The 26,951-nt window shown below is 40.6% G+C and overlaps 1 protein-coding gene across 2 annotated transcripts; it reads right to left on the reverse strand.

The window, feature by feature from the left end:
- Window positions 1-217: 217 nt before the first annotated feature.
- DIPK2A (divergent protein kinase domain 2A) lies at window positions 218-26,951 on the reverse strand. 2 transcript variants are annotated; one of them, XM_032801651.2, is made up of 3 exons: window positions 26,146-26,951; window positions 7,080-7,383; window positions 218-3,152 (listed from the first exon to the last, which is right to left on the reverse strand). In XM_032801651.2, the coding sequence occupies exons 1-3, from the start codon at window positions 26,797-26,799 to the stop codon at window positions 2,821-2,823; spliced, it is 1,290 nt and encodes a 429-aa protein (XP_032657542.1). In that variant the 5' UTR covers window positions 26,800-26,951; the 3' UTR covers window positions 218-2,820. The 2 variants fall into 2 exon arrangements, with proteins under 2 accessions (XP_032657542.1, XP_032657543.1); XM_032801652.2 differs by lacking the exon at window positions 26,146-26,951 and adding an exon at window positions 25,401-25,836.

The following is a 26,951-nucleotide window of genomic DNA, read 5'->3' on the forward strand; positions in this document are numbered from 1 at the left end:
TAATTTAAGATGCACTCTAAGAGGAAAAAATAATGCTCACTTGGAAGCATTTCTAAAGGGGAACTCACTACTGTAACTGAACTATTCAGGATTATGAAAAAATACCTCCACAGAATAATTCCTAACCCAAGATATCTACCTCCACACATGATTATTCTTTAACACTTGTAAATTGATCTTAAAGAACTAACTGATCTGAAAATGAAATTATGAGATGAGATTCTTAAAGTACTCTTTATTAATATCATTAAAAGTTGTAGAAACAACTGTGTAATATGAAGGCACAGGAAGACAATTTTGATAAAATATTCCAATTAAACAGTAACTTACAGTACAAAAAGACAATTTTAATGCACATACAAACCCCAAATGTCTCATTCAAAAATATTTCACCAAGAGTTCATCAATATTAATGGGCAATGACTCAAAATATAAATTGTCATTGTACAATAAATATCTGATAGGTGCAAATTGAACAAAATTTATTGCTTTCCATGTAAGTGTTTTCCCTGTAGGTTTTTTTTTTTTTTCTAATTCTAGATTCGTTTCCGAATCAGCTTTCTCAATATATTTCAGAGGGAACTATAACCCTCAAACCAAGTCTAACCAGGGACATTTGGTAGTTACATAACTACCTCAAGTACTAATCAGAGCTGGCAGTGTTTCCTATTACCATTTAACAATCAAACAACTCAATCAGACAATGTGCAGGGTGTTTAAAAGTCAACATCACTGATACAACAAGGTTTGCGTGGCAGCTAGTGTTATTTAATCTCAAATTTTCAATGCATTTTCTGCAAATAAGTGTATTTTGACAAAAAAGTAGTGTGAAGCCTATTTAAAGACTCATATCTGAAGGGAAAGAGGTTGCACAACTGGTAAAACGGTCTTCCAACAGCAAAACAAAAAACGAACGAACAGCAAATAGGAAAATAAAAGCTGTAAGTGTCATATTAGCTTCTGAAAACAAAATTAAGACAAGTGAGCTGCAGTAAAGTATGACTACATATGCAAAATGGATTCAAAGTGAAAAATCTAGAGCTGTGCAAAACAGTCATTAATACACTCATTAACAAACGTGAGAAAATTTTTGCATTTTTATATAGCGGTACGTTCCCCAACCGCACTCCCCAGCTTTGAGAAAGAACCACCAAATCAGTATTGAATTACAATTTGCTTTTTCCTTTCACCCTGCTCCTACAGCAATTTTGGTATCGCAGCAATTTCCATCTCTCTTTGCAGTAGTATTTGATAGCCATGCTGACTTATGAACGGTCGTGCATACCCTGCTCATTCCAAATTGTTTAATACCATGGTTTTGATTAATTTACAACTATTACTTTTTCCCTTTGTTACTGCTGCAGGCAAAACAAACCCCATAAATATCCTACAATATTTGCTTGGGAGTCAAATTTTATGACACTTCAGGTAAACGAAACACTACAGTAGCTCTTATATAAACAAAATCAAAACCAAAAATCTTCCAAGAAAGTAAATCATTTTGGTAGCGATTGCTCCCATAAATAAAAATTTGCATAAAATATCAATCTCAGGTTTATACTAACCATTAAAGGGACCATTTTTACTGCAATTCAAATAGTAAAACTTTTTTCAAAGCAAGGTCTCTAGCAAGAACATGGCATAGTCAGTTTAACGACTAAACCAATGGATAAACATTCAGTAAAATTCTTCACATTTGTGAAATCAGCAGAATTGTGAATGATACAGAACAAATGCTAGCCTGCTAGGCATTTTCTTAAGTTTAAATTTGGATTTTCCTCAAGCACTACCTAGTAGCTTAAAGTTTGTCAAAGAGTAACTAAGGTCCCACTGAAATCTGAATTTTCACAACGGATTAGTATGACTACAGTACATAGTTTTGCTTTAGGACTAGTCTAGGGACTGATACACAACCATTTTCTTTGGTTTATGCTTTACTACACTGGACTAGCAATCTTATTTTTAACCTACCCTCAATTCCTACTGATTTTTCCTATATTCTCCCCTCAAGGTAAAAAATGACTGTTTGCTCATACAAACGATTCCCTGCTGAATGGTTATGTGTACATACTTGCATGGAAGGTTGAAGTTTTGTACAGTAACTATATCATCAAGTGATACCTGCAACAGCAGAACTACAAAAATCAAATATGAATGTATTATGGTTCATACGATAGTTGAGTCTGCTTTATGACTATATCCTTTTTAAAAATGCAATACACATAGTAAGATACAGTGGTAAGAACTTAGATTAGACAGTAAACATGGGAATCCCGCACTCATAGTAATATACTGCACAGTATTAAATAAAACGTGTTAAACAATGCAACAGACAACTAGATTTACCTGCATGTATGTAAATGCCACTTCAGTAAGATGTTTGAACACAAAAATGAGACAATGACATCCGGAAAAAAGCCTTTAAAACAGGCCATCAGTCTAATTTGACTTTCCAAGTAAAAGCATCAGTTTCACAAAATTGTGATACTAATGCAGTTTTATGTAAAGTACCCCTTGACAGACAAGCTGTCAATTAAGCTATCACAGTCTTATCTCATCTGACCCACTCCTGAGGCAATCAGGGAGAACAGTCAATAGTAGCTCAAGTTTTAATTAGATAAGTACCTTGTCTGTTTACAGAGGACCATCCTCTAAACACCATAACATTTTATGGCATTTATATAATTGAACAGATAGTTTAATTTTTTTTTAAAAAAAAGTTTCTCTTTTGAATATGTGAGTTCAAAACCTCATTTTTCCATGTGTCTTTGCGATAGTGTTTTAGCCAGTGTTACAAAAAGGTGATTAGTTCACCATGAACTACCTCACATTATTACTTAATTGTGCAAGGTATTCACGTAGTTCTTTTGCAGCTTGGAATCTACCGTATCGCTTCTTTGGGTTGGCACACTCATCCAGCAAGGCCTCAAGTCGGCCATCTTTGGCAATTTCATCTGGAGGGTCATGAAGTAGTCCTCCAGAAGTGCCACGCCAGGTGGCATGTCTGGACAAAAGGTTCTGACAAACAGCATAGTAATTGTGGTCCACTGTGACACGAGCACAAAGAATCTCTTTCGAGAAGGACAAGCAAGCTTCTTTATCACAGTCATCAAACTTGCTCTCGTACCATACATCCCAGTTTTCAGGTTTATCTGCAAAACAAAGATGGCAAAATACCGTGGGTGAGATGGAAGGAAAGCAGTATCTTTAATACAAAAATATGACTAAAGGCTTAGTTTAAAGGAACCAGTAACTAGAGTCAGGTGCAAAAATAATAATAATAATAATAATAAAAAAAATAAAAATAATAATAAGCAAAGTTTATTTGCCAAAAAGAACATCGTTTCAATAGACCTAAAATCATTCACAATTACGACCAAACTAAAGAATAGAAATGTCAAAACAAAACAGTTTCAACTCAATTTTTTAATTTCAATTTTGGGTATTTTATTTTAACAAAAGCAAAGGAGGACGAGATTCACAAAACAGCATGACGAGAAGTGAGCTGGCAGTGCCCTCCTTATAACTTTTAGCCCAGTGCTTAGGATGCTGATCTGAAATGTGGGAAATTCAGCAGAAGGAGAATTGAACATGATGTGCAGAAGAGATTTGAACTTGCTCTCAAACAGTATGTCTATACTACCCGCCGATCCGGTGGGTAGTAATCGATCTATCGGATATTGATTTATCGCGTCTCGTCTAGATGCAATAAACTGATCCACGAATTGACGCCCGTACTCCACCTGGGCAGGGGGAGTAAGCAGCGTTGACAGGGGAGCCGTAGCAGTCGACTCACCACTCTGAGGACAACCAGGTAAGTCAAACTAAGATACTTCGACTTCAGCCACGCAAATAATGTAGCTAAAGTTGAATATCTTAGATCAACCCCCCCCAACCCCCACCAGTGTAGACCAGCCCTGACATTACAGGAGGGGGCCTTAGCCACTGGGCTATAGGATATTTGGGTATGGGCCTCAATCTCTCCCCTTGAAGCTGCTCTACGTCTCAAAACTAATTTAAGTCAAAGTCACTGCTCCAGTGATGATTTACAGCGTCATGGTTAAGGCGCCCCCTAAGGATGTGGGAGGTCCAAGTTAAGTCTCTGCCTGTCAGACAAATATTTAAGCCATTATCCCTCACAACTTTTCTAGTTATTTGCTAGCTAAATTTTTGTAAGGAAACCTTCTTTGCACATAAAATTTTTAGCTGTAACCTGCATTTCAAGAGTCCTTAGACGTATCTTATTAGCGTTTCTATAAGTACAAAACTACAAGTTAAACTCTAAATATTAAGTGGAATTTATAAAGTAACGATATCTTAAGGATCATTAGAAATGCTAAAAGGCATCAAGCAGCTAACAGCAGGATGTTATAATTACTCTACAGAATCTAGTTTCCCATAAAAAAGACAAAACAAAAAACACACTGATGGCTTTCTCCCCTAAGTACTATATTTTAACTATATAGACCCTTTAGAACTTCACTGGAAACCCAAAACATTGTAGATATAAAAGGGTGCTTAAATTATAAATTTTTATGTTGTAGCTAAGCCTTGATTTCATCCCCCACAAATCATTTATATCTGAAGAAAAAAAGTGACCTGAGTCCTCCTCCCTAGATAGCTGTTAATTTTTTTTTCTGCTTAGAGCTAACTTAAAAAAAAAAAAGTGAAATCCAGAAAGTCATCCAGAGTTTGTGTAGGTGCATTAAGTGATAAAGAGTAAACAAATAGGAGAAATCAAACTTTCAACACTTTGCTCAGGTATACGTAGCAGAACTCCTGACAAGTGTTGCAACAGTATCCTGGCAACCTTCCTTCTCTAGAGACTTCTGTCTAACAGAAAGTTTGCCTCTGACAAAAATAATTACCTTGATTACAAATGGGAAATAGCTGCCTTGAGCGATTCAAGATTCAGCAGCATACAGCAGCTCCCTCAGAGTTTCCTGGAAGAACTTATACAGGACCAAGCTTCCCCCTGGAAGCTACATACTATTGCCTGGTTTGAGACAATTCCTCTTATTAGAGGGGGAATCAACTGTGTCCCCCCTCTTTTGGAGCCCTTAAACACTTGTATTGCCTGATGTACACAGAAGACAAACCAGTGTTACTGGAAAGCACACTCTGGTCTAATAGTTAGTTTACATTTATGGTGCACTTAACACTGTTGTTCTGACAGCAAGCTACTAAAGGCCAAGGGATGGCTGTGATAAAAACACTGAAGTAATTATGAAATGAAAGTTAGACTCAAAAGATAAGAAAAAATAGATTCTGAAAACATTGATTCAAATTTAGCTAATTAAATTACCTCAAATTTGAGAGGTGAACAGAAAAATAAGAGTAGACACTCATATACTAAAGTAATTGGATTGGGGGCCTACAAACAAATAGATTATGGACCCCATGTATGGGTTTGCTGTGGAAGCAACCCCAAACACTAATTGGGCCAGCCTTAAAATGTAGACACTTACTGTCACCTCAAAAGTATAAATACAAAAACGTCTTTACTGTCCCAATTTTCCAAAAAGGAAAACTAGACACCTTATTAAAGTGAGACATGAAGTTTCCAATAGCATTTTAAAAATATTTCCCCACACTTAAACATTACTGGGCTTGGGAGAAAAACAAACAAACAAACAAACAATGTGCGCGTGCATGTCTGAGTTTGTGGAGTCAGTACTGAAACTGTGGGATATCCAACATATTGAAAGGATTTACTGGCACCTCCTGCTGGGATTTGATCTAACTACATTATGAGAAATATGGACTAGTTAGTGTTATTAAAAAGAAAATATTGCTTTGTACTGAAAGACTGCACAAAGTGGAAAATACACTCTAGAAATTCAGTGATATTAATTGTATTTGCAAAGTTTGAAAATCCACACATCCCGGGCAAACAGGGCTACTGCTATGAACTCCTGTAGAATTTAAGTTTTTATTTTAAAGGATTCCAGTCCTTAGACTCATAAAATTAACCTATTCAGCTGAAGAAATTATAAACCAATGTAATGCTGTCTAAGTCTACAGCCTGACTATTCCAATGCCTCTTTTGCTACCTTGAGTTTCTGCTGTTTGCAAAAGATGGACAAATTTTCACTCTTGCTATTCAGAACTCTGCATCAGAGTGTTACTGAAGAGATTCCGTCAATTTTTCTTGCCTGCTGCTTGGTTAAGTTCTGAGTTCAGCAGAGGTAGTCACTGACACTATTTATGGGAAATGAGGGCCAAAAGACAGACAGACAGTCTGGAACAACAGTAGGACAGACATCCTCTCTCTCATAGCAGCCAGGAGATTGGTGAGGGGTAGAATAGCAGTGGCTTCTATCCTCACAGCAGCCTGGAGGTTCAGGATGGGTAAGCCAGAGGAACCAAGAAATTGAAATAGAACTTTCCTTCTTCATTATAGCTATTGGAGAGTTATTGGAGGGAAAGGATATCAAGTTAGATACCTATCAGCTGGAGGCTGTTATAAGTCAAGGGATAACTGGAATCCCAGCACTGTCCCTTCACTCAGTAGCTGAGGGATGGAGCCAGTTTGCTCCACCTCAACTGTCACCAAGAACAGCGCAGAAGTAACCCCAATTCAGATGTTACATTATATATAAATAAAAGGGGGAGAAGGTTTGCTGAATCAAGTAAAGAACGCAACAATGGGAAAAAAGCACATGACTTCAGACTGAAGGAAAAGAAAGTTTGAAAAACACAGGAAAAACAACATTATAGGGAAAAAGTGGAGTAAAGCCACTTTGACTCATTAAAAAAAAAGATTGCAACAACTACTTTTAAGCATGATTAGCAGGCATCAAGTAATTTTGCCCCTCGCCCACCCCCATCCACACTTTGTATATTTGTACAACAGGAATACAAGCAATATAGGATTCAAGTGATTCTTGTATATACCTGAGCATGTTAATTTTGATTTCTACAAGTATGTGAAAGTTCTATAGTTTTGTTACAGAGCTAATTCTCCAAATAGTGTAGTATAATTGAAGCCTCTGTTTCAGAAACTCACAACAGCTTCATATCCTTTTAAGACAAATTGTAAAACATGAAGCAAGATGGACATGAGAGGAAGAACTTACTCTGTTTGATTAATCTTTTGTCTGCCACCAGAACATTTTCTGCATCTACAATGATAACTTTCCCATCTCTAGGACCAACTGCAAAGTTGTCAAAGCTGACATCAAGGAGGTAGAGTGCAAATTCAAAGTCATTGTTTGTCAGTTGTTCTGCTATTTCCATTAGCTGCCAGGCCAGGTCCACTCGTTTTTCCCATGGCGCATTGAAGTAACTCCACAATTCTTCTCCAACATAGTTGACGGCCACCATTCTTCCACATGCTCCCAGGTACTTTGCAAATGGCCAGCCCTCATCAGATGGAAAACTCTGTATATGAACAGATTTTTGTTGTTGTTGTTAATACTGAGTAAATAGAGCAACACCAATATATTTTAACAGGCTGAAATGTGTGCAAGATTGAAGACTATTGAGACTCATATTTACAAACAGGTGATTACGCTTACCAGAACACATTTTTGCATTTTGATACCATTAATAATATCTACATATTATTATTTCCAAAACTAGCATCTAGCTTTTGTATGTATATTTTCCTATGTCAGAATTGATTATCTTTTGCCTTTGGTGTTTCATACACTGTGACTCCTGCTATGGCACTAATGTGATCATATTTTCTGATAACATTACTTTGTTTTGTAACCCAGGTCTTTAAATAGCAGCTTATGAACTATTTGCTTTGTGTTGTATATACATTAAGTTCCTCTTATTAATTAGACTTCCTCTCTTCTGCTTTCCCTTTTGTTTCTTCCAAATCTGATAGGATTCTTGTTGGTCTTCGTTGAGGACCTTACAGAAAAAAAGTTAACCAATATTTTGGTATACACAACAAAATTTAGGATATTCTGTTCTTCCATTTTCCCTTAATCCTCCATCTTAGTTTATTTCAATGTATGTAGATTTTTTAAATGGAAATAGTAATATGGACAGTATTGTGTAGTACAGGCTCAAGAAAAACAAATAACTGTCTAGGTCAGGGGTCGGCAACCTTTCAGAAGTGGTGTGCCGAGTCTTCATTTATTCACTCAAATTTAAGGTTTCGCGTGCCAGTAATACATTTACATGTTTTTAGAAGGTCTTTCTATAAGTCTATAATATATAACTATTGTTTTATGTAAAGTAAATAAGGTTTTTAAAATGTTTAAGAAGCTTCATTTAAAATTAAGTTAGAATGCAGAGCCCCCTGGACCGCTGGCCAGGACCCGGGCAGTGTGAGTGCCACTGAAAATCAGCTTGTGTGCATGCCGCCTTCGGCACGCGTGCCATAGGTTGCCTACCCCGGTCTAGGTAGTAAGGGCATACTGAAAACAATAAAAAAGTTGTTAAATAATTTGTGCATGTTTGGATATATTTCATGCAATTAAAAATATCCAAAAATATCCACAAGACCAAGATGAGCTACTTAACACTTTTGCAAGAACTGAATATGAGGCATCAAGAAAATCCAAAATTAATATTAAAGGTCAGAAACTGAATTATAGACCTCAGCACTCACTGAGAATAAGCACACTCCAGTCAAAATTTGACTAGTTCTGAAATAATAGTTGCAAGTGCTAATATACCTCTAGCACCTCTACCATAACTACGTCACCAGATAGTGATAAAAACATCAGTTTCCTTGAATGGAACTATTACGCAGCAGCATCTAAGGTTGCATTGCATTACTGATTTCAGTTTAACAGGAACTTTAATCCTTTCTTTTGTAAAGGTCTCTTTGAAATCCAGCACAGCACAGCCACCACCACCACCCACCAGTTCAGGAGAGGAGGTGGTGTACCAGTCAATGAGATAGTTCTCTGAACTTGAGAGAGAGCTGGAATTCAGATTCCAATGCAATTCACCTCTCTTCTTAAATAGTTCAGGCCATGAATCCCAACCTAAAAGACACTCAGGGAGGAGCTGCTGGATACTTGTCCCAGCCCCCACCTCATTTTAACTAAGTTATCAGAGAGCTTACACAGTCATTTCAGGCAGACAACTCGGGCCTCTAACATGACAAACCCCTATCTTATCCACTGCATCAAGATGCCTTCCAGAGTGACACAAAACAGTCTGCTTAGTCTCTCTCTAACCACTATAAAACACATTCCTCAGAGTCAGGGACAGTGATCAGGAATCCTGGATTTTAGTATAATCTACTGCAAAGGTTTCCCACTAGGAAAGTGAATGCCAAGTCCTCCCTCAGCAGCCGGCCATACAAGGGTCTTGCAATTACTTTGCTTTTTGAGCTGCCAAAGGTCTACACTACGGATCTGAAGGTGATTGACCTATGTGGGGAAAAATACATGAGATTCATATATGGAAGACCTCGAAATATTTGTTTTAACTTAACTATGGGAAGAAATCACCAAAATACACATTTCACATTTCAGCCATTAGTAACATTTGCTTGTATAACCTATTAGTCAGAGTATGTCATGCACACACACACACACACACCCCATGTCCAATCCAAAGAGGATGCAAATCTGATAGGCTCTTGAGGTGAGAGCTGTCTCTTTAAGACAAGCTGTGAAGAGTGATGCCTTTAGCTTTGGAGATCAATGGTTGTCCTTGGCTTAGTGTTGGCCAAGATGGCAGCTGTCACACTCACAGGTATCCCACCTTGTCATAGTTGAAAGCTGAGAGATATGCTTCATCCTGGCAGGGACAAAGCACCCCGAAGAAGGGGAAACAATAAGCAGACCTGCTGGTGTAAAGCACGCATGAAGCCAGTTGCTGCAACTTGTCCTGGTTGTATCCAGAGGTCCATGAGAAGCTACAGAGTGTTTCAGGAAGCAAGTAATAAAAGACTTCTTTAGATGTTCACTCCAGCTAACAGTTTATGTTATCAGTACTAAACATGAAGAGTTGCTCTTAGCATACTTACTTCCGTAACTTTAAAATGGGGATAAAGTTTAAAGTTTATGGCAACGCTACAGAGCTTACAGGGGTGTAGTTACAGTAACTCCTCGCTTAACATCATAGTTGCCATATATACTTGATCATAAGTCAGTTCATTTATAAGCTGACCCTCTCCCCCTAAGATGGAGAAGTAAAAAGGGAAAAATTTTATGACTCGTTCAGAAGCCGACCCTATAATTCAGGAGTCAGCACACTTTGGCTCCCGGGCCATCAGGATAAGCTGCTGGTGGGCTGAGATAGCTTGTTTACCTCAAGCGTCCCAGCGCCAGCTGCTTACCCTGGTGGGCCGGGACAGCAACTGGTGGAGAAATTTGGTGGTGGTGGGGGGAAGCTGTGGGTCAGGGGAGTAACCCCTGTGACCACCCCCCACATGACCCCACCCCTAGCCCAGGACCCCCACACTCTCATCCCATCCCTTCCCACCTTATCTGGAGAGGGCCAGGGGAGGATGTCTCTGGCCTGGCTGGAGCTGCAGCAGGCTGGGCAGCGTGGCCGCAGCCTGCTCCGGTGGGCCAGACCAGACAGTGCAGCCACAGCACGTTCCAGCAGGCTGGGCTGGGTGGCATGGCCGCAGCATGCTCCGGTGGGCCAGGAAGCACAGCCACAGCCTGCTCTGGGGGGCGAGGCCAAGCAGCATGGCTGCAGCTGCTTCGGAGGCTGGGGGGACAGCAGTGCGGCTAGATGCGGAGAGACTCTGGCCCTACCTCTTCCCTTCTGGCTCTATTGGCTGTGCCGCCTCTCCTTGCTCCCTCTGTTGGGGAGAGGAGCCGTGTCCTACCTCTCCCTCTCTATACCTGTTCATAAGCCAATCCCTTTCCCTTTTTTATTAAAAAAATTTGGTTTATGAACAAGTATATAAATGCTACTGTAAGTCAAACGATATTAAGCGAATCCAATTTCCCCATAAGAATTAATGTAAATTGGGTGGGAGGGAAGGGGGGGTTGGTTCCAGGGAATATCTTTTGTCTGACGAAAAGGTTATCCACACACACACACACACTAAGTTTTAAACAAACAGTTTAATACTATACACAGCAATGATGACTGTGAAGCTTGGTTGAGGTGGTGAAGTCAGCAAGTGGGATATTTCCCAGGGAATGCCTTGCTGCTAAATGATGAACTAGCACTCGGCTGAGCCCTCAAGGGTTAACACATTGTTAACGTAGCCTCATGCTCTATAAGGCAGCACGAATGGAGGGAGGAGGCACAGCATGGCAGAGAGAGAGACAGAGACATACACCATGTGAGAGTATGAGTGCTGACCCCACTCTAAGTACACTGCCTTTTTAAATACATCAACAAGTTGAGACAGCAGCTGCTGCCAGCAAGCTCCCTCCATCCTGAGCCATGTCATGTCACCCCCCCCGCCCCACCCCACTCCCTTCCCTGCTCTGTGGAGATGAGATACAGGTGCAAGGGGAAACCATGACATTAGAAGCCCTCTTCCCCTTCCCCCTCACCCCCCACAGCTGGCAGGAGGCTCCCGGTAGCAGCTCCAAGGCAGAGGGCAGGGGCAGCACACAGCAGTGGGAGGAGGGACAGCTGAACTGACAGGCAATTGATAGCCTCCTAGCAGGCTGCCACACAGGGAACTTAGGGGAGCTGATAGGGTGGTTGCAGGCCCACCTTGGTTCCAAGCCCCCACCAGCTAGCTCCAACAGGGTGCTCTTCCTGCAAGCAGTGGACAAAGCAGGCAGCTGCCAAATAACAACTTTAAAGGAGCATGTTCTCTAATTGATTAATAAAACAATGTTAACCAGGCTGATGTTAAGTGAGGAGTTACTGTAAGCCAATGGGAGACAGCTCTTCCATCCACTGAGGCTATGCCTACACTACCACTTACGTCAACAAAACATATGTCCCTCAGGTGTATGAATAAGTCACCCTTGAGAGATGTACATTACATGGACCTAAGCACCGGTGTAGACAGCGCTATGTGAGCAGGAGAGCTCTCTCCCGTCGGCATAGTGTCTTCACCATGTGTGCTGCAACGGCACAACTGTACCAATACAGCTGCAGCACTGTAAGTGTAGACATGCCTTTAATTACTCCAACCCCCATGAGCAATGGTAGCTTTCCCGCCAATGTAACACTGCCCACACTGGCATTTAGGTTGGTGCAACTTATGTTGCTTAAGGAGTGGGTTATTCACACTCAATAGTGACATAACTAATACTGACAAGCTGTAGCATATACATAGCCTTTTTGAAACACATCACAACCTCTCTTTCCCTTAAGGATCGTCAGCACAGTCAGAAGCAACTTCAGCATTAGTTTCTTCCTGTAACTCCCAAGCAGTAGGAGCACCTTTGCTTATCTACTAAAGTCCATGAAAACAAAATAAAAATAAAAACCTAGGAAATCATCAAATAAAGATTAGATTTAGTGACAGAGTTGCACCAGGAGGAAGCCTATCCACCCAATGCCTGAAAAGCATGGAAATATTAAAATTAAGAGGAAAGACTTGGGCATTCTTTTCAACTTCATATTGTTATCAATAGCATTACCGGCACACTCATACTCCATGTTTTCACTTCCACCTTCAAATGCATGCCAAAAAGTAATATGTTTCCTAAAATTAACTCATCTTGAATATGAGAGATATGTCAATATCAAAGCATGAGATCGCTGTTCAAGTCTCATGTTTTGAGTGCAAATTTGATGCAGCGAGGATACAAGTTCCTTTTTGGTATCTGTTAGAGAGGGAAGCCTTATGGAGTATTGGAGTTTGTTACTGACAACCCTGTAGTCAATATGTATGTGTAAAGGAATGCACAACTTCACTTATTTCCATGTTTTTAGGTTCTGGGTGAATAGGGTGCATCCTGATGCAACCAGAACTGTCAATAAATAGTTTTTGTTTACTATACCTAAGCATTTTTAGATCCTTATGGAGACTCTAATCTTGACTCAATTAAGACTAAATGCCATATCATCATCAATATTTATACTACCATAATGTCTAGAAGCCCAAGTCATGGACCACTTAAACAGGGATTCAACCTTTGTTTCCTTTCTATAAGAACAGAACACCCTCCCCCTATCCCTCCCAAAAAATTACAGGACTAATTTTGAGTAAAGAATAGGTTTTCTGTGAATTTACAAGTAAATCCATTAATTTAAATTAAAATTAAACCCTCGGTCCTTTAAGAAATTTAGAAATCTTCAATTTTTAATTTGTCCTGAACAGAACACCACAGACTCTTCAAACTTTCCATATAGTTTGAAATCTCGTGTATACTGGCTACATTTGACAAAAATCAAATAATTAATCTATTGTATATAAGCGCTATTACACAGGTTACAGATAGGCTCAGGTAACTCTTAAGTGGTGCCATTATAAGACTGAAAGTACACTAACAACTAGCCACCATTCTGCCTCTACACTGGGATTCAGAAGTCTATCTGCACCCCACTTTACAGAGCATGTCTCACTAATAGTCCTCCAAGCTAATAATTAAAAATTAAGGGTTAATTTAACAAGTGTGCTTGAACTGGTTTGCAGTGCAAAGCAGCAGCAAACACAGCTTGGCTGGCTGGTGTAATCTGGCTGCTTTGGTGTACTGGTGAATTTATTCTTACACTGTATCAACCATATATATTTTTTAATTGTATCTTCAAATCATAAAAAAATACTGCATAGTTGCATATTCTCTGGGTTTCTTGATTAGTGTCCTACATTAATTTAATAGTTAAAAAATTAAGGAAATTCTCAAACAAAAACATCTATGTTGAAATGAAGTAAAGACTAAGAGTACATCTCTTTTAAATGGTTAAAAAAAACAAAAAACACCAGTTTCCTCTAATCTAGGACTACAAACACTGAAGTGTCTTAAACATAATCATTATTGCTACACAGCATCACTACAGGGTAAAGTTAAAGTTGCCTGGATGTCTTAGCCAGGACCGCCCAGAGGATTCAGGAGGCCTGCGTCAAAGCAATTTTGGGGGCCCCTTCCATAAAAAAAATTACAATACTGTATTCTCGTGGGGGCCCCTGCTGGGCTCGGGAAAATTGCCCCACATGCTTCCCGCCAGGGGCAACCCTGGGAAAAATAAACCTTCCACATCTTGGCACAAACCCAGTTTTGAGAAAACTTCTTTACAAGGTATCGCTGGTTCTCAGCATCAGCTATGCTAAAAGCACTAAAGCTCATTAAAAGGATTAGAGAAATATTTTCCGTCAAAACTCTTTTTTGGATCGAAACTAGGGGTTTTAAAAAGCAGAAAAAATTGCGGACAATGTCTGCTTTCCTACAAAATTGTTGTGTTTTTAATTGAAAAGCTGAAATTAGTCTGCCAAAACCGGAATATGGTTTGGGTTTCAGAAGCGTGTGGCCAAATATTTTTGCTGCTTGCTGTGTTTTGATTGTTTAAAGAAACACTAAAAATTCTGCTTAAAAAAATCCAAAAGCTTTTGAACCACCTCAACTTGTGACCAAACGCCTGAGCCCACCCAGTCAGAGATTTTTCCAGGTTTCTGATTCTCTGCTGGCTTTCTTGACTCATATCTGTCTCCAATAACTTTGGGTTCATTTAGGTTAGAACATAAAAACAGCATACTGGGTCAAACCCAAAGGTCCATCCAGCCTAGTATTGGTCTACCGACAATGGCCCAATGCCAAGCTGCCCAGAGGGAGTGAACCCTAACAGGTAATGATCAAAGTGATCTCTCCCCTGCCATCCATCATCCAACCTCTGACAAACAGAGACTAGGGACATATCCATGTCGTTACCCTCCTGGCTAATAGCCAGTTAATGGACTTAAACTTCCATGCATTTATCTGTTTCCTAGAGTACTGACTCCATGGGGTCTCTCCAAACTGGTTGACGGTTACTGTGGTTTGTCTTTAGTTATAGACTATGTACATGCTCCACAAACTGAGCATTTGAGCTCGTTCCAGAATCTGGGATGACAGCCTATGTTGTGAAAACTGAACATGCTCAAAATAGCACATGCACGTGAATGAACACAGCGTGCTAAAATTAAATTAAACCGCAGGGCGTCTCAAACTGGGGGTCGGACCCCTGCAGGGAGGTCACAAGATTATTCCTGGGGTTGTGACCTGTCAGCCTCCACCTCAAACTTCCACTTTGCCTCCAGCATTTATAATAGTGTTAAATATATAAAAAAGTGTTTTCATATATGGGGGAGGCGGGTCAACACTCAGAGCTTTGCTATGTGAAAGGGGTCACCAGGACAAAAGTTGAGAACCACTGAACTAACCCCTCTGAAGCCTCAGGGAATGCAGGGGAGGGGAGGAGGATGGGTGTCTCCCCTTGGTAGGGTCAGGAAAGAGGTAGGTGGTGTAGGATATTGCTCTTCTCACGTGATCCCTCCCCAGTGGCTAATTTTAAATGAAGCTACTCCTCCCTGACATGATCTCCCTATGGCACTGAAATTAAATATAGACTATAATTTGGCATTTGAGAAGTAAAACGGATGGTAGCCCTAATGGAAAAGCTTAACAGCTTGGCTCTTCTGCAAGCCTCAAACTGCTGAATGAGCTTTAGAGTAGGGAAGGCTGTGCCTCCCAAACAGCTAGCCCTGCCCCTATCTGATCCCCCCTTACTTTCCTGCCCCCCAACTGCCCACCCCCCTTAGAATCTCCAACCCATTCTGTTCCTTGCCCCTTCACCATCCTCCAGAGACCCACCACCACCACCCCAGGACCCCAACCCTGATCCCTGTCCCCTGACTGCCTCAACCTCTAGCCACCCCCCCAACCCAATGAGTCCTGACAAACCCCCAGAACGCCCACAATCCAACCCCCCAATTCCCTGTCCTCTGACCGCCCTCCCACCTCTGCCCCCTCCCTATCCCCTGACTGTCCCCAAGACTTCCTGCCCCTTAGCCAACGCCCCGGCCCTGGCCCTTTACCCCTGGCACCCCGCTCGCCCGGAGCCTCAGTGCATCATATCCCGCAGTGTCCCTGAACAGCGGTGCCGTGTGGCTCCCGCGGGGCTCCTGAGCTCCGCCCTGCTCAAAGCCACATGGTAAGGGAGCGGGGCTGGGCGCTCAGGAGTCCTCCGGGAGCCACAGGGCACTGCTGTTCAGGGACGCTGCTGGATCTGCTGAGGCTCTGGGTGAGGGGCGGAGGCGGCGGGAGCCTCGCCCGTTCTCTTGGGGGCCCCTGCGGAGCCCGGGGCAAATTGCCCCACTTGCCCCCCCCTCTGGGCGGCCTTGGTCTTAGCTGTATTTCCATACTGTATCATGTTTGGATTTCTTTGAAGGGCAGCCATAGCTGTTAGATAGGAAGGGTGGCTTACTGCAAACAGCACTGGACTAGGACTCTGGAAACTTGACTCTGCCAATGGCCTGCTGCGTAACCTTAGGTAATTTACTTTACCTCCGTGCTTCTATATCCTCATTTATAAAATTTGGATAGAATACCTACATCCTTTATAAAAGTACCTTTGACTCTACAGATGCAACACTGTAAGGGCTAGGTATTATTTCATGACATCATTACAGGGCAAAATTAAGATTCTACTTGTGTGAAAGGGCCAGTTATATTGATTCAGGGCTTGAGAAATCCAATCACCCACTAATTGATGTCAAGCAAATTGCTGGATTATAGGGTTTAAGACATTAATGCCTGCAAAATTTAAGCCCTTTTAGGTTTTAGACTTATGATTGGGAAGGTAGCCTTCCTAAATGTGAAGAAAAGTGTGAACCAATGCAGTGCTGTCTTCTTGATTTTATAGACATTTTAGCATTTGTTGCCATTCCTGGTTTTGCTAAACACCACGAAAATGAAGTTAACAAAAAGTCTCTGGTCAATGTCATTGCCGCTTTAACTCTGGATCACAGTAAATACCAAGAATAAGTTTGCTGTTGCAGCAGCAAGGTGGAGCTAATTATTCACAGGACAGGCCCTGCTACTCCTCCCACTCCACCTCAACTATGCTGAAAAAGAGCTGGGGGGAGGATTAACGCAAGGGATACCTCACAACACTGCAGCTGCCAGGAGGCTCTCAAAGAGGGGAGACAGCTCCTTCTCCCCTCCAGCAGCTGTGGGGATCGTGGAGCTACAAATTCATAGTATACCTACCACAGATGTCCATAAAAGAGCCAATAGTTTAGTCCTGGGTCAGCATATGTAAGAATCTTGGGACACTCACTTTCCCAGTAGCTCAGATAAGAGAAACAGGGGGCTGGGCCCTGTGCTACTTACTAAGAGGTTGCCCCTGAATCTCACTGCTAAGTCAGTCCACCTTTAATCTTTTACAGTCAACATTTGGATTGTATACACATACGGTAAATTTCTCCAGTCCCACTCTAATGCATCTGGATCTGCACCCTACTGCAGACACTGTTCTTAACCTGAATTTACTCATATTTAACAAAAAAGAAATTTTAGCACTTTGTGTTCAATTCTAAATTTACACAATTTAACTGATTTTAATAGATTTTCACTAAGTACAAGACATTTTATCATTGTGTAATCATTGAAAAAGGTTCTAAGAGAGTTTCCACTTTAGCCATGAGTTCAGCCCCATACTCAATGATTTCTAAAGAAAAGCTGACACAGAATTCTAATAATGGTTTTACTAATACCATATACATACAGAGGCAATACCTCCTCCCTACTCTTATTCTAGATTCCCCTGCCTATACATCCAAGGATCACTTTAATTCTCTTAGCCATAGCATCAAACTGGTTTTCAAACCTTACACATACTTACTACGAGGTTCAGAATGATCAGTGCCTCACGCAAGAGATTCTACTGGCTTGCTGTATTTAAAAAGTGAATCTTTTAAACATAACCACACATCATGTTGTAAAACAGATATACTTATATCTTTGTGGCAACAAAACAATCGTCTGACAAGAAGAGTAGAGGGACTCCTGCCAACATCTGCACATGTACAAACAAGCTCTCTGCTTCTGGCTCCTTTCCAACTGGCATGTACTAGCCACATCTACACTTCATTACCCAAATCAGTAGCACAAGAAGGGTATTTAAAAAAATATGTACGAGTGTCATATTCAGCAGTTTTAGATTCACTGTGATTTTTGACAAGAATTGTTAACTGGAGTGAATATTTGTCCTCTTTTTAAGCAGAGGTGTAACTTCTGGTACTTCATTACCTTTTGAAAATATTTGCATAAAGAAATTGTTATGTCTGCTACAACAAGAAAACAAAATCACTTTGTATTGTTTTAAAAGCCAAAAAATGCATACAAAAATCATAAAACAACTCCCACTGCACATGTTGAGCTACTGTTAGAAACAAAAGCTAAAATAAAAAGGTTGCTAAAATCTTTACCTACTGAACTATAAATAGCACAGTTCTGAACCAAATGCTTGAATTATTAGTATTAGGTACACCTATATAATTAAATATTTATATTTGTTTGAAAGCTTACTGTCAGATCTATAGCTAAACAAAATAGGGTTAGCATGACTCTAAAAAGCTCTTCTGCCCACAACTCAAAAACAGCTACTTGGTTATAAAGTGTGCAACTCTGAAACACTTGCTAACACACATTTTACACTCAGTCACGATAGCAGACCAGAGAAAAGTGTTTGATCAGCTGTTTAACAGGTTCATTTTTAATACAGATTCACTGACAAAACTTAGGATTAAGGCAATATATAGCATAAGAGAATATATTAGTATTTTTCCACCTGTAAAGAAATTCTCATTCTATGAGTGAAGACATGTGTAACAGTTAACTGATAAAAAAAAAAAAAAAAAGATGTGAGTCAGTTAACCTGTTGGAACAACTCATTTCTATTATTCCTGCTGACATCCAGGACATCCCACCTAATGATTTACATGTTCCTAATCACACTTCTTAATAGCAGTGGGAAACCCACTTTCAAGCACTATTTTAAAAAAAGAAGAGACTATCAAAAAAGAAGTTTTGTTTTTTTTTTAAGGTAAATAAATACTATGTTAGTCCAGAAAAGATGTAGTTATTTATTTAATGTAATTTACCTCACCCAAGTGTAATCTACAATACAGTGCAGTTTTGTCCATTCCTTTCATGAACAGAAATCAAGTACTCCATTGCAACTTTGCTTTAAGCCCTATGTAGGTGGTATCACAGTGTTGCACTGACCTAGGAGCACTTGTCACTTGCAATGAGGAAGCTACGTTGGTGTAATTTCACTGGTACAAAAACATAGCGTAGAGAAGCCATATACTACAGATACCAGTAAGTTGGGAGCCACTAGAATCCAAGGTTCTTAAGGATATCAAGAAAAGCAAATCTGTGGACAAAGTCTCTTGCTTTTCAAGGAGAAGATCTCATTTCAAATTTTGCAAAAGCTAGAAAATACCATGGATGAAACTCGGAGCAACGAAAAACAATCCTGATCCTTAATGTCTGAAAGTTATTCTTAAATAAGTTAAACTCAGTGGTACATGTTTTGGGGTCTTTAGAGGTAAATGTATGTGCTTGAAGCTGCCACAGAAGAAATAAATGCCAGATACACCAATCTCCACTCACTTAGCTTCCATGCTTGGATTCTGCCTATATAGCAGTGTAAAAATGGATAGACTCTTGAACCACTTTACAGAGTTACTAGATAAGGCAGAAAAGGAGTGCATATATCAATGATTGGCACAAAAACATCAACTCCAATCCAAAAACATCAATTCCACACATAAGTGTGTATGCCTGTTTAACAAAGCTCTAACCATCAAGATATTAGCCTTTCAAGATAGTACTTTTTATTTAAAAAAAAAACAAAAACAAAAAAACAAAAAACTGATAGTGACTTTTTCCCACAAGCCTGCCCAAATAGGCCCTTCCCCCACCCCCCCATATGCAACAAAGCACATTAAATCACTTGATAAAGGTATAAATGAGTGGCCCAACCAGAGACTCTTCCTCAGGTTAATTGCTTTCCACTAAAATGTATCTATTCCACACACCCATTTGATAGGGTGCCTAGGACAAAGTTCCATGGATATAGTGATATGCTCCCATTCTGCAAGAAGCTCTGCATTATAAGGGTATGTGGATGAGATCCATATTTAGGATTTAACAGACAGCACTGATCAGCTCTAGATTGCAAGCCTGACAATTACCAACCATAATATTTTGGAATCAATTTTCATTTGAGTTTGAAACAAGTTAGATACCCTCTGTTCTGACTCAGTCTTATCTGGTTTTAACAGTATCATTTTAATTTATATTAAGGCTAAGACTAAACTAAACAAAAATAAAAGAGGCCAATAGACTGACACTAAAAATAAAAAACAAGCAATCTTAGTATTTGTTCAGAACAAGCAAAATACAAATGAATACCTGTAGACACTTATAGCAGCAACAATTTTTATTGTAGGGCATGCCTACACTTAGATAGCTGCAGAGGCACAGCTGTACCAGTACAGCTGCACCATTACAGCACTGCACCACTGCAGTGCATATGTTAAAAGACACTCTACGTTGACAGGAGAGAGCTCTCCACCTAGCATAGAAAACACTCCCACAAGTGGCATAAGCTATGTTGGTGAAAGAAGGTCTCTCAGCGACATAGCACTGTGCAAACGAGTGGTTATGTCAGTGTAACTTACATCGCTCAGGAGGACAGAATATTCATATCCCTGAGCGATGTAAGTTTTGCTGAAATAGGAGATATTCTAGACGTAGGGTTAGTTTACCTGCCAGTTTTAGACTATAGCCTAAAACTGAGAAAGCCACAAGTTTTCCAATTAGACAACCAAAATGTCTGCTAGCAAACAGATTAAGTCAAAATTATTTTGACATCCTGACTAAAGTAATAAAAAGATGATTTCATTGTGTAGAGGCAGAGTGCAGATATTCATAAAGGTAAAAAAAAAGCAGCCCATCAATTTTTGAAAATGAGTTCAGTGTTTCATGTCACTATGTAGCTGTTTGTAGATATAAGGTTGTACTAAACTAACACCTGTCACTAAAAACTGTGTGGCAATAACTAGAATTGTTTTTGTTGCCACATAGAAATGAAACTCAATTTACAATCCTAGTCTTAGACTGGAAAGAAATTAATACTTATATAAAATGTATGTTAATATATCAGTTTCAGCTATAAACTAGGATTTAATTTATTAAAATGCTTTCCTATGTATTTCAAGCAGGGGCTGTTTTGTTTTTATACAAAATAGACAAGTAAAAATTTTTTAGTTGGAGATGTAAAAAATATTTATGAAAGTGTTATCAATAAAATTTATATTTTGAGGATCTAAAATTTCTTCCTCAACCTGCCACATAAGTGGATGAAACATGCAACTTCTAACCAGATAAATCCTTTCTTATTGTTTAAACACAGAACGTATTATGGAAGAGTAGTGAAGCTGATAATACTGTTTTGGTACTCAGAAGAGATGTGAAACTGTACCAAATCATATGCAGGTGTCCTGCAATTTGTTGTACTATAAAGATTAGCATGAATTAGTGAATCAAAAATAGAGTCAGTCTACAAAAGCTTGTTTAAGATGTACTAATAAGGATGACGTAAAATCTTGCTACTTCAAAAAACATTAGTATTTTCACACTAGACCTCAATAATTAAGTTACATAAGTAGTGTTTCCTTAACTTCTATGACTTGTACAGAAGTGTACCATGCTTAACTGAAGGGTAAAGTAGAACCTTCAAACTCACTAAAGCAAAAGCTGTCAGTCAACTGTGACAGTATGCATTTCATAAGCACTGCCACTTTAGGAGTAATCCATATGCCAAATAGGCTTCCAGCTAAGCTTCCAGTCTCTGATAAAAAGTTTCATAATCCCTAAGTCACTAGATTTAGTAGATGATTAAAATCACCTTTTCCATTATAAATCTAAGGTCAGTGCCTAAACGTTTATATACACTTACAGCTATAAGTTAATGAAAAAGCGCAGATCAGTAAGGCATAGATCTGAAACTGAAAGCATTTCCTCCACCTGAAGATGGAATATGCTTTTTGTGCATATTAAAATTAAGCAGAGACAGTTTTTCAGGGGATAGCCCACAGAACACCATTTAGTAGGGTCTTCCTTTGTACTGGCTGGCAACAAACAGCTAACATTGATTACTATTGTTAATCACTTCAAAGTTTTTATTTACAACCGGGGGGAATCCTCCAAGAAGAGAAAATTCTTAGAACAAATCTCCAGTTCCCACTCCTTCCTTACCCACTGTAATCAAAACAAGTACTGAATATTTTAGCTTTACAAAATAAAAACCTCCAAACCTTTTAATACATCTGAAAGCAGCACAACTTTACTTCTTACAAAGTAAGAAGGATCTCCTACATGCTGCTGTCACAGTGCAAGTTTCATGATAGAGAAAACAGAAATTCTTATCTATATTTTTCCCCAGTTAATATTCTTCTGATAACGGCACTTATCAAAATTGAAAAGAGTGAAGTGAAAGCTAGATGTGAAGTCTAGTTAATTCAAAAAAAGTTAACATAAAAAATTTGTTACGTTCCAAGTTAGAGTTTTTCCTTAAATAAGAAGCTACGTCATTTTATGATTTGAAAGAGCATCCAACTTCAAGAAGATTTCCCAAAGATCTAATTTTATGAACTTTCAATACTGCTGAAACTAAAACTGGACAGAATTACTCTAACAGACAGTTTTCTGATGGAGAATGCCAATTCATAGAATTTGAAACATTTTGCAGAGACAGTTCAATTTTGACAAAGCTGCAATCAAACACAGGTAGAGTTCCAGTGGAAGCATTTGGCCAGCCAGCCTGACAGACTGACCAGAAGCTGAAAATCTGGAAGCCCTGGGAGTCCCAGTTCCTAAGCTCACCAACAGCTCACTAGGCAGGCTGCCCTCAAATCCCAGCTCCCAGAATCCCATTTCCTATTCACCTTACCAGGTGGTATGATGGGGAGCTGGAAGCCTTGCAAGTAGTGGCTTCCAAACTCTGAGGTTCCAGCATTTCAGCAGCCTGAGGTTCCAAAAGTCAGCAGCTCCACAGCTGTCTGCCACATGGATTTCCCAGAGCCAGTACTCCATTGCCTTTCAGAAACAATCTGAACATGTGGGGGGGGGGGGGGCAGAGAGGGTGTTCCAAATGATAACAAAACTGTTTAAAATATCAAAATACTCCATGAAACAGAATTATTTTTCCTCTTCTCAGATCAAGTTAAAGAGATGGCCAACAACATATGCTGAATTAAAGGCAATGTGTGCTTTTCATGGGCAACATGTCATGTTTAATTCCTCAGACACCTCCTGACACTGTAACTTTAGTATTCCACATGGTTAAATTTGTCTACATAATACTGGGTAACACACATGAATTCAACTAGCTAAGTTACCATCTCCATCCATTCTCCAATCATAATTCGAAAGAGAAACTTCAGTTACAACACATACATATTAGTATCTAATTCACAGAAAAGGTCAAGTTGTCTTCAGTAAATAAGATCAACAGGACTTAGGGAAAGATTTGTTTTCACACTATTCCACATTCACTGGTTTCAGTCCTCAGGACTGTTTCTCTCTGGAAAGTTGCTTTTAAAAGCAAAAACAAAGTTATAGAACTGTACAAGTTACTGAATTCTAGCACTATAAAGTAAAGTAATCAAAATCTGAAAGCTTGTTTCCTTTAGAGTAAAATCCAAGCAACTGGGAGGCGAAAAAAATCTTAGTAAATCTATGCCTACCCTATTCACTCTTGTAAAATTTCACATGACAGAGTATCTCATGATTAACAGGCCACATCATTCATAGAAACCTCCAATACAGAACTTATTCAGAAATCTCAAGTTACTATTTTTAGTGTGGCTACCTATGTGTAAGTGTTGAGATATTTCATTATTTTAAACTTGATCTGCAAGCATTTTTCAGAATTACTGCCGTTAAAATGCTGATACATTTAAGTCTAATTGGTTCAGTCATGCAGAAAGTTACTTCACCTTTCCTAAAATCTGTAAAACTCAAAATAAATTATTTGATGGGAATGTGATAGGAACGTGTAAGGAAGCATTTAAAGTTGTACTAAGTGGTGTAAGTATCACATTTCTTTGTAGTGCTAACTTTCAAAACTAAGACTCACACTGAACTTTTATTTACATTTGCAAAAACAATTTAGAAGTAGGCTTGGTATAGCACAATCTACATTCACAGCAAAAGCCGTATGTTAAAAATGGACACCAACTAACAATAATCACTTCTGCCCAATTTTTAACACTACTGTTACCATTTACACTATAATTGAAAGGCCAGAGGAAAAAGTTATTTAATTTTTAAGTCTATTTGCTGGATGCATTTGACAGCACTCTGTCTAATGCATTTTACTATGTTGTCAGTGTGCTCCCCTCTGTGTAGGTGTTTCCCCACAGGAAAGAGGAAGGAAAAACTCATCTTAAATATAATAAGTCAATTGTAAAATCTGAGAAATCACCAAGTGAACTGAACGGGTGATCCAAAAAAAAATAAGCCATTAAAAAAGTAACTACATTTCAAGTTCAAGTTCATGATACCTCTAAATAAATTAAAATGCATGCGTCTTTTCTTAAACATTCTAGAAATGACTATAGTCAAGAGATTAACTTCCAGCAAATGTAAGCCAATCTCCACAGCACTAGCTATTTGACAATCAACTGGATGCTTCTTGGCCAAATATCTAGCAATATGCCAGAGGTTTATTATAGAAATTCTATGATAACGTGTTTACTATATTAAAATACACTTACAAAATTCCCCTTTAGGTATTAATTAGGTGAAACCAAAGGACAGTAAAAGACAAAAATGGTTAGAAAAAAACCAAAAAAACGACTGGACCAAAATTCAAGTCCAGTAACTTTCTACATGCATACTTAGAATTTTCTCAATAGTGTTGACAGCTTAATGTAAACAAGGGGCAGCAACTGTTCAGTTTAAACAGTATTTATGCAAGATAAAATAACTACTATTACGAACAAGAGATTAGATGCAAATTTGTGGAAAACTAATAATGTCTGATCAAAATCAAAGTTTCTCAAAACAGACAGCGTACATTCTTGTCAGCCAAGTTGAGAAAGCATGTAAAACTCTATTCTTATTTAGATATAATTAAAGCACAGAACAGTTAAAAAGAGCTGTCATTTAGAGTTCTGCTTTACCATTAGACTTTATCTCACTGATCGGTTCAGATACAAATAGTCATATATTGCAATAAATGTACGTTTTATTTCAAAACAGTAACAAAAGAGCTTGATGTACTTACGCAAAGAGTTAAAAGCCTAATAAAACACGGAGATGGACTCTAACAATAACAGAGTTTATGAAAAAGGAACAGATGTCCCAATCCACATATACTAAACCTGATCCCAAGAAACTCATCAGCTAAAGTATTTGTCTGACAAAAGTTTAAGGACTTCTCAAATTGTGATATGGGCATGGGACTAAAGCCATCTACTAACAAGACAAAGAGATAAATATACCATTACCCGCTTTTTTTTTTTTAAACGTAGACAACAGTGCTGCCAAGCCTGCTACCTACAAAGTAGCTGTTTCTCTTCACCCTCTCAGATGATCGCCAAAAAATAGAAGAAAGCTTTCCACGGGAGGCGGGGCAGTGAAAAGAGAATGAAATCTTCGTTTCCCCGCCACTAAAGAGCAATTACAAAATAAGGGGGAGTGGTGCTAAAACAGAGAGTCCCTTCTGGAGACTAGTCGGCGAAAGAGCTAAATGAGAAAACAAACCAAACACCCAACACAGCCCCTGCCCATTGTCGCTCAGCATGGGCAGAGCAGACTCCTTCCCCGGCGTTTCAAGGCCGTTTTTGGAACGCAGCTCGCTGTTCGGGAGAGCGTTTGGGGAAAATGAAGCGTGGTGTTAGCGCCTTCCCTTGACTACGTTTCCCAGGAGGGTTTGCACCATCTGCCCGGCTCAAGCCACGCACGGCTCTACTCTCCCGCCACCGCAAAGCAGCCACCCAAGGCGCTGCTGGCAACGTGACTACAAAGGGGGCGCAGGCGATGCTCGGCCAAGGCCAGCGCTTGGGTGGATGGGCACTTACCCTGGCTGCAGGGCTGGGCAAGGGACAGGGGGGGAAGGAGACGGGACACGTTCCTGCAGCACCAAGCAGGATGACTAGGCTGGCACCGACCTTTGTCACTAGGCTGGGCCAGCGAGAGGAGATTAGCACCGCACCCACCCCCTCCCCGAAGTGCTGCGCGTGGATGAGGGAGCGCAGCTCGGGTGGGGCGCGGTACCTGCGCGGAGGGGGAGGGGCGTTACCTGCAGCACCAGCGGCTCCGGGTTGAAGGCCAGCGTGATGAGCAGCTGCATGCGCTCCGAGTCCTTCAGGTTGCGGAGCAGGAAGCTGCCCGAGTCCTTGGTCTCGGCGTAGCGGCGGACCAGGCGGTCGAGCAGGCGCTGCGAGGGGCAGTGCACCAGGTCCGACCAGCCCTCCACCACGTCGGGGGTGAGCAGCCGCACGTCGCCGTTAATGCTGGCGAACTCGGTGGCGTGCAGGGCCTGCAGCAGGTCGCAGCGGCCCCTGCCGGTGGCGCGGCGGCAGATCTTGGTGTCGATGTCGGCGAGCTCCTGCGCCGAGCCCAGGCGCTTGAGCACAACGCGGCGGCTGCCCTCGCGGGGCTCGCCGTAGCGCGCGAAGTAGACGTTCTTGACATTGAGAAAGTCGAGCAGGCGCAGGCGGCCCCAGCTCTCCAGCCGCAGCTGCCCGTTGAGGAACTTGCGGCACCAGCTGGTGCCCCAGCAGGCCGGACACTTATTGAGCTGCAGGAAGCGTCGCTCCGACAGCTCGTTGCGCTGCAACGAGGCCAGCAGCGAGTGCGTGTTCAGGACCAGCGCCGCCGCCAGGCTGCCCAGCACCGCCAGCTTCACGTAGCGGTACAGCCGCCCCAACTTCAGCGACACCAGCCGCAGCATCGTCCCGGACCGGGGCCCCCCTCCCCGCCGCTCCGCACTCGCACCGCCGCTCCGGCCCCAGCAAACTCTCCGCCGCGCGGCTCGCCCGATAAAAGGCAGCCAAGTTACTGAGGGGGACTGTAGGGGGGAGGGGGCGGTGCCGTGAGCCCGCC

This window comes from Chelonoidis abingdonii, chromosome 8, assembly GCF_003597395.2.
Source record: "Chelonoidis abingdonii isolate Lonesome George chromosome 8, CheloAbing_2.0, whole genome shotgun sequence".
Taxonomy (NCBI): Eukaryota; Metazoa; Chordata; order Testudines; family Testudinidae; genus Chelonoidis; species Chelonoidis abingdonii.